Below are 13,365 nucleotides of genomic sequence, written 5' to 3'. Positions count from 1 at the left end.
TTTGTTTCTCCACGCCAACGCCTCGGAATCCTCAAATGGGGTCACTCCTCCCATCTCGCAGGTCATGCGGGCATCAAGAAATCTGTGCAACTCATCTCTCGCTTCTATTGGTGGCCGACTCTAGAGACTGATGTGGTGGACTTTGTGCGAGCCTGCACTATCTGTGCCCGGGATAAGACTCCTCGCCAGAAGCCCGCTGGTTTTCTTCATCCTCTGCCTGTCCCCGAACAGCCTTGGTCTCTGATTGGTATGGATTTTATTACTGACTTACCCCCATCCCATGGCAACACTGTTATTTGGGTGGTCGTTGATCGATTCTCCAAAATGGCACATTTCATCCCTCTTCCTGGTCTTCCTTCAGCGCCTCAGTTGGCTAAACAATTTCTTGTACACATTTTTCGTCTTCACGGGTTGCCTACGCAGATCGTCTCGGATAGAGGCGTCCAATTCGTGTCTAAATTCTGGAGGGCTCTCTGTAAACAACTCAAGATTAAATTAAATTTTTCTTCGGCATATCATCCTCAATCCAATGGACAAGTAGAAAGAATTAACCAGGTCTTGGGTGATTATTTACGACATTTTGTTTCCTCCCGCCAGGATGACTGGGCAGATCTTCTACCTTGGGCCGAATTCTCGTATAATTTTAGAGTCTCTGAATCTTCCTCCAAATCCCCATTTTTCGTGGTGTACGGCCGTCACCCTCTTCCCCCCCTCCCTACCCCCTTGCCCTCTGGTCTGCCCGCTGTGGATGAAATTTCTCGTGATCTTTCCATCATATGGAGAGAGACCCAAAATTCTCTCTTACAGGCTTCTTCACGCATGAAGAAATTCGCGGATAAGAAAAGAAGAGCTCCTCCTATTTTTTCCCCTGGAGACAAGGTATGGCTCTCCGCTAAATATGTCCGCTTCCGTGTCCCTAGCTATAAGTTGGGACCACGCTATCTTGGTCCTTTCAAAATTTTGTGCCAGATTAATCCTGTCTCTTACAAACTTCTTCTTCCTCCTTCTCTTCGTATTCCTAATGCCTTTCACGTTTCTCTTCTTAAACCACTTATCATTAACCGTTTCTCTCCCAAATCTGTTCCTCCCACTCCTGTCTCCGGCTCCTCGGACATCTTCTCCGTCAAAGAGATTTTAGCATCAAAAAAGGTCAGAGGGAAAACCTTCTTTTTAGTGGATTGGGAGGGTTGTGGTCCAGAAGAGAGGTCCTGGGAACCTGAGGACAATATCCTGGACAAAAGTCTGGTCCTCAGGTTCTCAGGCTCCAAGAAGAGGGGGAGACCCAAGGGGGGGGTACTGTTACGCCGAGCTCTCCGGGTCCCCGCTCCTCCCCGGAGCGCTCGCTACACTCTCCTCACTGCAGCGCTCCGGTCAGATCCACTGACCCGGGGCGCTGCGATACCGCCTCCAGCCGGGATGCGATTCGCGATGCGGGTAGCGCCCGCTCGCGATGCGCACCCCGGCTCCCGTACCTGACTCGCTCTCCGTCAGTCCTGTCCCGGCGCGCGCGGCCCCGCTCCCTAGGGCGCGCGCGCGCCGGGTCTTTGCGATTTAAAGGGCCACTGCGCCGCTGATTGGCGCAGTGGTTCCAATTAGTGTTATCAACTGTGCACTTCCCTATATCACCTCACTTCCCCTTCACTCCCTCGCCGGATCTTGTTGCCATCGTGCCAGTGAAAGCGTTTCCTTGTGAGTTCCTAGCCTGTGTTCCAGACCTCCTGCCGTTGCCCCTGACTACGATCCTTGCTGCCTGCCCCGACCTTCTGCTACGTCCGACCTTGCTTCTGTCTACTCCCTTGTACCGCGCCTATCTTCAGCAGCCAGAGAGGTTGAGCCGTTGCTAGTGGATACGACCTGGTCACTACCGCCGCAGCAAGACCATCCCGCTTTGCGGCGGGCTCTGGTGAAAACCAGTAGTGACTTAGAACCGATCCACTAGCACGGTCCACGCCAATCCCTCTCTGGCACAGAGGATCCACTACCTGCCAGCCGGCATCGTGACAATGGTTTCTTTCTGGTTTTACTGCTGCAATAAAATGGCAGGCTTACATTTTGATAACATATTCATATACATGCCTCCCTCGCTCCCCAGCAGCCTCTGTTTCACGAGGGCAATGTGGAAACACTGGATGTAGGAAAGGTTTTTTTTTATTTTTTATTTACTGGTATGTGGGCATTCTTCATTAAAAAATAAATAAATAAATAAAAAATAAAAAAAACCTCCTACTGGATAACTCTTTAAGTCTTTATTTTCTGGAGAAAGATTGAAAACTTGTTCATGTTTTACAACTGTTGAGCCCCATTTGTGGGCTGGATGACAAAGATATTGCTCCTCTCTGTCTTCCTACATATAGCACATGTACAATATGAAATAAAACTGGCTCTCCAAAATTTGACACAGGTGTTTTTCACTGGGGTGGTATTGGCCCACCAAAGTATCTAAAGAACATTCAGTCTTGATACCATTATGTTTCTCAAATTTTCCACAGGACAGTCCTTTTTGGAGATTACTTTGAAGGCCATCACTTGCCCAAGGGTATATTACTTATGTAATGATTCATAAATATATCTTACCAGCCCTGTATCTTTAACTACGCCATCAGGGCCAAGGACTAGGACAGCACTTTATCAGGGAGCAGCAGCTCAGAGCAGGATTATCTTTCTTTTTCTTTTTAAATATTTGGCAGAAAAGGAGGGGGTGGTACTAGTGACACTGTGACAACCACTATACGTTTAGGGCAGTACTTCTTTGGGAGAGGACAGCCTTACCGCAAGACATAGCCACCTCATTTGAAACCTTTGAACATTTGAAATGCTACACAACAAGAAAATATACAAATAGGCACTCCATATCCCTGTTTAATGTGCAAAGAGGAAAAGGGGGAACCCAAAGAGGTAAGAGTATAGCATAAACAGAGAGGGAGGATCCAAGAGAGGGAAGGCTGGAGTTTACAGAGGAAAGAGTGGTCTTATACAGGAACGGTCTTGATAAAAAAAGGGGCAGGCAAATTTAGATTGGGAGGGTGCATGAGATTAGTCAAAAACCTAAATACACCTCTGTATCCTTCAGATAATATGTTCTGTGCCTTCAACAATAACAGCAATGATTACAATGTATTACAAATGGACTGCACTCACCAGGTTTCAATGGAGCTTTATTTCAACATTCCAGGTAACAGGAGCAGGTGTGTGGAGGGAGGCGGGGGACATAAACCAGAACAGTCTGTTTCACGCTAGTAACAGCGCTTCTTCAAGCCGGTATACCGGCTTGAAGAAGCGCTGTTACTAGCGTGAAACAGACTGTTCTGGTTTACGTCCCCCACCTCCCTCCACACACCTACTCCTGTTACCTGGAATGTTGAAATAAAGCTCAGTTGAAAACTGGTGAGTGCAGTCCTGCTTTTCTGAACATTCACATGCATCTTTGTATTCTTGTGTTTGGACTTTGCACCACTGACATCAACGTTAACACAGTGTTGCCTATGCACTCCACCACAGCTTTTCTTTATTGATGCTGTAGCCTTAGTCCTGTAAGTGCCAGGCCATCCTTTGCTTCATTTTGACACATATTAAAAATGGACATGTACATGTTCTGTATAGATGGAGGGTAGCCATCGGGATTATTTTCTTTGGTGGCCATTGAATCTAGAATCCCTGCTTCTAACACTGTTATCAAATTAAAGGTCTATCCTGATGATAGATCACCCATATTCTATTAGCAGACAACCCCTTTAAATCTTATGGGGAAGTGGTGAATCTTTTTCTTAAAGGGGTATTCCAGGCCAAAACTTTTTTTTATATATCAACTGGCTGCGGAAAGTTTAACAGATTTGTTAATTAATAGGTGTAGAAAGAAAGACGGCACTCACCCAGGTACGTTGTGCTGACGATTATCTTTATTTCATATTATCCATAAATTCATGCAGGGAGGTGCAGTGTCAGGCAGGTATTAGCGGCTGGCAACAGCTGTGTCGTGCTTCCGCACTTCTTCAGACTATACACGCCCACAACATAGCCACCGGTAAATATCTGCGTGACCTGTGAGGGGTGGGGATATACAAAATAGTTGTGTACAAAAAATGTGATTAAAAACATTATATAAAATTTACAAAAACACGCTGTAAGACAAAAGAAATTACAGTATGACTCAAAGTTATATAAAAATGCCCAAATCTAGTTTATCATTCATGCCCAGGCAATGTACTCTCTCGATCCCAAAAAAGCGCAGTGCCGAGGGGTTGCCGTTGTGGGTTTCCCATACATGGTCTATAATTCTAGGGGAGCCTTTTTTGCTTTTGAGAGAATAAAGATGTTCCCGAAACCTGGTATGCATTGGTCTGATAGTGCTGCAACAGCAAAAATCTTGTAAATGAATATCAACTCAATCAAGATTAAACCTTTTTCCAGTGATTAGTTGTGGACACCATTTGCAATTACCACATCTGTGGTTTCCTTGCAATAGGAGCCAATTCTTTTTATCTTCAGGAGTGGAAGAAAACTTACTATAGATTAAGGAGTCCCTTAAATTTTTTTCTCTACAAAAAGCTATCATGGGTCTATTGCTGGTGATCTCAGCCAAAGCTGGATCATTCTGCAATAGACTCCAATGTTTATTTATAGCGGCGTTTATGACACTATTTAAAGGATTATATTTAAACGAGAAGGTACATTTTTCTTCTTGTTTCCCCCTCTTCCGAACATTGTGTCTCAGGAGAGATCTCCTGTCTTGTGCTAGAGCTCTATTGAATGCTTTCTCAAGAATTTCGGGGGGGGGGGGGGGGGGGGTATCCCCTATCTTCCAGCCTGTTAGAGAGTTCTTTTGCCTGTCTTAAAAAACTTTCTTCAGTATTATTGATTCTCCTAAGTCTGATAGCTGTTTTTACGTGCTCTGGGTGGTAACTGCTGTAATGCAGCAGGGAATTTCCTGATGTTGGTTTTCTATAACCAGCAGTTACCAACCCTTCATCGCAAACCGACACCAATACATCTAAGAATTCTAACTGGGACAGACTTGTATTGTATGTGAAACTCAGGTTCATGTTATTATGGGATGTGTGTGTGATGAAATCCGAGAAGTCTGCCTCCAACCCAATCCAAGTGTTGAAAATATCATCAACAAATCGGGAATACCTTTTAATAAATCTCAAAAATGGATTAGTAGAAGAAAAGATAAATTCCCTTTAAAAAAAAGCAACAAATAAATTGGCAAAAGTACAGGCCACCGGAGTGCCCATGGCCACTCCGGAGGTCTGCCTGTACCAAATATTGTCAAACAAAAATGTATTATTGGTTAAGGTCAGAGACAGAGCCTCGCAGATGAAATCCACACACATCTCACTTTTATCTGTTTGTTCCAACAATTTTCGAATACAAAATACACCAAGGTCTTGAGGGATATTTGTGTAGAGTGACTCGATATCTATCGAGGCTAGCAAGCTCCCTTCTTGCCACTCTACATCGGAAAGAACTGCCAGGAATTCAGTTGTATCCTTCACTAACGAAGGAACATTTTTTAATAAGGGTCTTAAAAGAAAATCCAAGAATTTAGAAATTCATTCGGTGATGGAGCCCACCCCTGACACAATGGGGCACCCGGGGGGGGGGGGCACCCACAATGGGGCCCCTTGTGTATTATTGGTAGAAAATACCAGGATGGAGACTTAGGATGTGGGGGGACCAGTTTTAATGCCGTTTCTGTGGAAAGGATGCCTTTTTCCACTGCACTTCTAAGTACAGTTTTACATTTTTGGGAAATTTTTTCAGTGGGGTTGGACTTTAGTTTTTCATATATGGCTGAATTATTTTTAACTGTCTCATAGCCTCGCTCACATAGTAATCCCTTGTGAGCAGGACTATGTTACCGCCCTTATCGGCTTGTTTGAAAATTACATTGTTTAATGATCTTAGCCACATCAAAGCTTTTTTCTCCTCGCTGTTTAAGATGCTGCTTTCTATAGGATATTTTAATGCCCTGACTTCTTCCATAACTTTATGGGAAAATAAATCAAGGTTTCTGCCTGGTGCAATAGGGGGGCAAAAGGTAGATTTTATACCTCAAGTAAATACTTCATAATTCTCTGATGTTTCATCAGTGGAAAAATTCCCTCCCAAAAGTTCAGTGAGGTCGACCAGGCAGGAAATCTCCGCTTCATCTGCCGCACTGAAAGGGGTGAAACCCAATACATTAATGGTTGAGGGGACTTCTGCTTCTTTTTTATCTTTAATTTCCACACCTGTTTTATTTGTAAAAAACTTACGTAGGTTTAATTTTCTAACCGATTTAAATAAATCAATTTCAAATTCTACAATGTCAAATGGCTCAGGAAAACAAAAATTTTGCCCCCGTGATAAAACAGAAATTGCAGCATCACTGAGAGAAATATCTGTAAGATTTACTATAGCCGAATTGGCGGCAGTCTCAGTTTGGTTTAGATTTCTTAAATCAGTCAATCTTGCCAAGCCACTTGTTTCTTCCTTTTGAAGTTTCTCAGGGCAATGGAATTCGCGTCCCCTCCTCCCACGGCCCCTTCTAGTCCGTCTCTTAAAGGGCCTTCCTTATGCGGTTCCTTGTTTTTTTCTTTTCTTTTTTCTTTTGTTTTTCCAGGATTTTCTTTTGCCGTTTTACTTGTGGTATTTGGACCTGCATCATCTGAACTACTTGTCTCCGACTCCGTGGTCAGAAAGTCATTTTTTTTTAACGACTTTCTTAGTTATATTTCTTTGATTTTGTCTGGACCTTGGGTATTGATTCTTTCCATTATATCGTGGTTTATTTTTATTAAAGTTGGTATATCCAGAAAAAAATTTCCCATTATCAAAATCAGTTTTGTCCCGGACAAATTTGTCCCGTTTCAGACCATGATTTAAGAAACGCACTGTCTTCCAAGAACTGTGAGGGTTCCTTAAAATTTCTAAGGCCTCGAGGGATCAGTTCCCATTCTTCATAGGACTTCAGAGATTTAATAGTCCAAAAAATCCGTATTTCTTTTTCTGCTAGATGTTGGATTTTCAGCTCTAGACTTTTTATGCTCAGGTGAAAAAGTCTAGAGCTAAAAACCTTTTAGGAGGAATTCTTTTTCAAAAGCACATCTTCTGTCTAAATGGATAATGAATGGAATAGCCCTTTAAAGAGGCTGTCACCCACGGTGGTGATGCTGGTAGACGGTGGGTTCCGGGTGGTGTTGTTACAGCGATTCTGCGGCACCACCCGGAGCCCACCGTCTACCAGCATCACCACCGTGGGAGACGGCCGAGTCTCTGGTGATGCTGTCTCATGCCAAGAGAGCTACTCAGTGTTAACACACTGCGGGATTCCATAGCGCAACAGGAGGAGATCGCAGCATCCCCGTGAAATTCAGCGCATCAGTGTCTGGGAGCGGTGAGATACAAAGTACCGTACAAATATGCATGCATACTAATAGTGACTGCACACAAGCTTTTACGTTGAATATTGTCTGCAAATAGCAAGTATATTATCTACTAAAGTGTTGAATTGCGAACTACCACGATAGCCGGACACATCTGAATGGTTGCTACGGGTGACTAACCTTATGGTTGCTATTGGTTACTAAAATACCGGAATCTGTCTATATTAGCAGGACTTTTTCAAGAGAGGAGATAATTGACTATTGTGGATGGACTAAGATTCCCCCACCCAGATTCCTCTCCCCTATATATATTTATAGTGTTCTCTATTTTTATATTAATTTTATATAAGGATTTTTATATTTTATACATTATGCTATACATATGTTATAGTTTTTAATAGTTGGTGCTGCGCCTACACAAGGGCCCTGTGAGACGCAGTTGCTGTTATTCACATTTTATCTTATATTCTATTGTCACATTGCATATTATTATTATTAAATTGAAATATTACCTGAAATATCACCTGTCCAGTTGTCTCAAACCCTGAGCCCTAATATATATTTTTCTACAGACATACAACATTTTGACACCTTGGGTATAGGTGTCTAATTAGGTAGCCCGGGTTTATTTGGTGGGTAGTCGGACAAGAGCCTCTCCAACTCCTTTATAATTTACAAATCTGTTTAACTTTCCGGAGCCAGTTGATATATATAAAAACGTTTTTGCCTGGAATACCCCTTTAAGCAATGAAATAGTTCTGCCAGAAAGCATCATGGTCTAAAGTTAAAAACCATGAAAAACCTTTTAGGAGGAATTATTTTTCAAAAGCACATCTACTGTCTAAATGGATAATGAATGGAATAGCCCTTTAAAGAGTTTTTTCTCAACTATCAACTATCCATAGGAGGTAGTAAGTGATTAGTAGTGAAGTCTAACTGTTGGGATCCCCATTGAACATGAGAACAGGGATCCTGTGTTCCTTCACATGAATGAAGCTGTATTCGTACATGATTACTACCATTTTATTTATTAGCTAGGGAACTGATGAAGGTAGTTGAGAGCCTAAAGGGGTAATCTGAGATTGTTTTTATTTGTCTTTACTACAGGGGCAGTAAAGTTAGTGTAGTTCAAAATGGTGTCTGTACCTGTGTTTGATGGCTGGTCTTGCAATCCTTATGTGATCTTTGCCCGATGTTCCTTTTTAGCAGCATACAAAATGAGTGCTGTTTCAGCTTTTTCCAAGTTGCAGTGCAGCCCTAGACATCACTAATCAGGTGTTGAAAGGGAACCTGTCAAAGCTTAAATGGGGGAGCGACTGCTGGGTGGGAGAGGGAGATCATTCTCCACAGGGCTGCAGGTAACTGTAGATTTAAGCAGAGCAGAGTGTTGGGTGGCTAATGTGTGGGAGGGAGAAAAGTGACCTCCCACTTACAAATAAGGGATCCTAGGACTGTAGTTGAAGGGAGGGAACTTCAGCAGGAAATAGCCTTTTCGCAAAAAGAAAGCAGCATTCTGGTGGACTCACAACACAGCCATTTAGTCCTAAGACAAGCAAGGATCCTTTCTAAACATGTCCATTACTGTCTGGCAGGTAAATACTATTGTCAGCTTGTGGTGAATAACCCCTTTAAGTATTTGGGCCAAAAGCATACCTTGAAGCTCTTGAGCTCCAACATTTGATCTTTAACAGGCCCCCACTTATTTGTCTCATTTATAATTGTAACAATGTTGTTTGCCAAACACCAGCGTACGATGTGCCCCGGGTCTTACCTGCACCGTGCGACATTCTGGGTGCCATGTTCCTGCTGCATTTCCTGGTCTGTCATGTGTTTTTCTGCTCTGTCCACTAAGGGCCGCGCACGAGCACTAGCTATGTTTTATGGAGCTGGTGTGCAATCCCTAGTGGTTCCCCTTCCAATCTGTGGAAGGCACTCCCTATATAAAGAGGCCATCCCTGCTGTACGGGGCATCAGAAAGTTTGTACATTCTGCTTTTATTTGTTTACATTGCTAGGTCTTGCTGTCTGCTGTACCTGGCTCCTGATCCGTGCCTGTTTATTGAACTCTGCAGTTTGTAAATAAATACCTTTATCAGCATTGCTGAGTCTGGCGCTATTTCTAAGTGACAGTTTAGCCCCATTCTGCCTGCATGGCCGGCTGCCACTTGTGGCACAGTGGGTCCACACCTGTGGGGCATGACAATAATGTTGTGTCTTTTTATGTGGCAAAGGGGTTTTGGGACTTCTCAGACATCAAAGTCTTTGTGCTCCTACTACCTATTTACCTCCTATAGCTAAGCCCCTGAGTAGGACATACCTTTTTATGTAATCTTTTCCATTTTGATACTGCTTAGACATGACTTCCCAGTTTTTGCTCATTAATCTCAGTGAGGGGGACAATAATTCTGTATGTGCATAGGAATAACAGAACTGTATTTTCTTAGATTATCACAATTAAAGTACATTGCTCACTTTGCTCAGTATTTAAAGTGACAGGTAGACTTACAATTAGGGGCCCCCTGTTGTTTTCCCGATACTTATTCTGGAAGAAGATGTAGACAACTGTGGCTGCCAGAGAGTAGAGGAAAGCGAAGACGGCAATTGTGACAAAGAATTCAGCTGAAGAAGAGAAATCTCCTATCAGCGAGAGATTTTCCTTTTTCTTCCCTTCACATGTGGGGGCATCAAAATTCACCTGATGCAACCTAAAAAACAGAGGAGAACACAATTCACAGACAAGACATAAATCTCATGGGGAGCACAGTATTATTTGATTCAATTAAATATATTGCATTATACAGTTCATACGGTGAAAGCCATAAATATTTTATAGGATACATGGTGGTTCGTATTATTGGTTAAAATATTACTTTTAGAGCAATGCAACAAGTAACAGGCTTCTGTATGATAATCACATAGAATGTATAGTGAGAACTATATGAACGGGGCATTTATCGTTAGGATCGGCCATAAATATGTTATAGATGAAGATATTATCCCTTGTACTTTTCAAAGGGCTGTGGCGATATAATGCATAGGATCTGGTTTTGACTTAAAGGAGTACTATGGCGCTTTTTTAAATTAACCCTCCGTGCCCAAGCTGCAAAATGAAACAAAACAAACTTTAACTCACCTCCCTACGTCCCCCTGTTGCTCCGATGTCTGTGTCCCATTCTCCAGTCCCTGTCTTCTACTGCTTCCTGCGTGGCGGTGAGTCACGCTGCTCTCAGCGTATCACGGGCCGCAGCAATGTCCCGCTGTGGAAGAAGACCAGGACCAGAGAACGGGACACCGACATCGGAGCAACGTGGGAACGTAGGCAGGTTAAAGTTTTTTTTGTTTCATTTTGCAGCCCGGGCATGGAGGGTTAATAAAAAAAAAAAAAGCGCAATAGTACTGGGCCTGGACCTAGAGCCAATTACATCAGGTCTCAGCATACACAACCTTCTCAGGTGCATATAAATATCTTGTTAGTCTGCTCAGTCCTTGCTTGTGTTCAGTTATTTTGCATTAGCTCTTGTATACTCCTTGCCTCCTAAACCTGTGTATTCTCACCTCAGCTTGTGACAATACTATTCTCTGTTTATTGATTTAGTACCTTTGCTGCTGTCTAGGTTTGGACCTGGCTTGTTTGACCACTTGCAATCTGTTTATGTGTTTATTTAATTTCTTGTATCTGGTTGTTTCATTTCTTGTATTTTGCATGTTTTGTATCCCGACCTGCTTCCTTGACGTCTGTACAGTGTTTTGTTTATTGTTTTGCACCTTGTTACACCACTGTGCTTACAGGGACTGTTGCCCGGTTGAGGATCCATCACTTAGGGCAGATATTCTAGTAAGCAGGGATAGTGACTGTGGGTAAGCACAGGACTGCACTTATCCATTCCCTATGTAACATGTGTAGGAATGCTGCAACCTCTTTAATATTTATTTGCATTTATGTCAGTCCATTCTACTGATCAGGGGTGGGTCTAAGCTTACCTGGTCTTCAGGAAGACCCCTGCTTTAGCCAGCTGCTACCTTAGCCAAAGTGGATGAAATTGATGCCTCCTGGTCTGGGGTGCTTTGGCTCAAAGATGGACTAGTATCATGGTAAATGATTATACCATTTTTTGTGTCATCAATACGTTAAAGACACTGAAGGATAGGGGATACGTTTTAGATAGCGGGGGGTCTGAGTGCTGGGGCACCCCCCTGCAATCTCCTGTTTAGAGAACCGGCTCTCCTTTACAGTGGCGCGTCATGACCCCCGCCTGAAGCGGGGGCCACCATGCCCCCTCCATATAGTTCTATAGGAGAGCCTTTCAGCAATCTTCGGCTCTCCCATAGAACTATATAGAGGGGGCAGGGTTGCCCCCGCTTCGGGTGGAGGTCATGACGCGCTGCTGTAAAGGAGAGCCAGGGCTCTAAACAGTATATCCTCTTTACTTTGGATAAGGGATACGTTTTTTTTACATGATACTTGTCTTTTAAGTACCCCTTAAATTAACTGTCAGAAACAACGGATATAATTTGTTACTTGGAAGGTATTGATAGAACAACTACAATGTTAAAAAATGTAAATGACTTTACATAAGATGACCAATATCTGAAACTAACTCCCTCAATACTCTTGGGAGACAATTAACAATTGCTTCCTGCTTTGATGTAGTATGCTTTAATGTACTTTAAACAGTTAGCACTGACCACATATTAATATTTCAGTTGGTAACAGTCTAAAGGCCCAGACATTCACAGGCTTGGCTAAACTAACCTCCATGTGAATTGTAAATCAGTTTCCTAAAATAAAATAAATGGTTAAACAGGCTTTTTCAACCCACAAAGTTATCAACTATCTGATCACGGGGGGTGTGTGTGTGGGGGGGGGGGGGTTCTGACTGCTGTGATCTTGGGAATGGGGCTTTGGCTCTGCTGGCTGAATGGAATGGTGGGACATGCATGGGCATCACTGCTGCATTCATTTTCTATTTGAGCCACTGAGATAGCTGAATGCAATATAAAGAATTCGGAAGTTGAGACAACCCTCACTTTTTTTTCTTATGTTCATGGTCACTCTCATTAAAACTAATTTTTTGCTATTGCACTCCTTATGATAAATAAAAAATATTTCTAATATACTCTGTTTAAAAAAAAAGGAGGTTTTCTATGTTTGGTTTGTGCTTTAAAAAGCTCAAGAGCACATTTTCCTCCATCTCATACACAGACTTTGGACCGAAGCCCAAACAAAGGAAGTGCAGCCTGGAGTGGTGAGGGGGGGGGGGGGGTGTCCAGCCTCATACAATCATAGCTCCTCTCACATTTAATTGCCATATGCTGTTGGTTTGACACACCCCCCTCAGCACTCCAGGCTGCACTTCCTGTGTTTGGGCTTCGGTCCAAAGTCTGAGTACGAGATGGGGAAAATGTGCTCTTGAGCTTTTTTAAACAAAGATAAAACATAGACAACCTCTTTTTTTTTTAAACAAAATATATTAGTAATATTTTTTATTTACCATAAGGAGTGCAATAGCAAAAATTAGTTTTAATGAGAGTGACCATTTAAGGGTATAAGTAAGATGTATATACATAGACTTTTAAATATGGGACATCATGTCAGAACCCAAAAGACCCCATTATTGCTCAGTGGGGTCTATTGGGAGCTGCTTTTGTCCATCATGTAATGGATCAATCACAGCATTGTGGCTATTTTTAAATACAAACCACATTGCACATGAACTGATCTTAAAAGCATTCTTATAATAAGCATCTGATCCTAAAAGAAGTAATGGCTTCAGACAGGTTTATACTACATTTATATATGGCCTATTCTCCAAAGAGCTTGTAAATTAAAAGGCTTGCATGGTAATTTTTCTCTTTACTGCTTGAAATATTGCATGTGCCCAACTGGTTCATATATAATGCCATCTTCACAATTAAATAAAGAATAAAAATGATGTTTCATAGCTCTGATATCATTTAATACATTAAACTAATATACTACCTCAGTCTACTGTTTAAGA

General features: G+C 42.4%; 1 protein-coding gene across 2 annotated transcripts in view; it reads right to left on the bottom strand.

Moving 5' to 3' along the window:
* Positions 1 to 13,365, bottom strand: part of SYNPR (synaptoporin) — a 322,200-nt gene that overhangs the window by 62,150 nt on the left and 246,685 nt on the right. For both annotated transcript variants that reach the window (XM_056524521.1, XM_056524522.1), the window contains one exon: positions 9,873 to 10,071. In XM_056524521.1, the coding sequence (XP_056380496.1) occupies positions 9,873 to 10,071 (199 nt within the window). The remainder of the gene's footprint in view (positions 1 to 9,872; positions 10,072 to 13,365) is intronic.

Source organism: Hyla sarda, chromosome 6 (assembly GCF_029499605.1).
Source record: "Hyla sarda isolate aHylSar1 chromosome 6, aHylSar1.hap1, whole genome shotgun sequence".
In the NCBI taxonomy this organism is placed as follows: Eukaryota; Metazoa; Chordata; class Amphibia; order Anura; family Hylidae; genus Hyla; species Hyla sarda.
The sequence above is the reverse complement of the archived record's forward strand: the minus strand, read 5'-3'. Positions and strand labels throughout refer to the sequence as shown.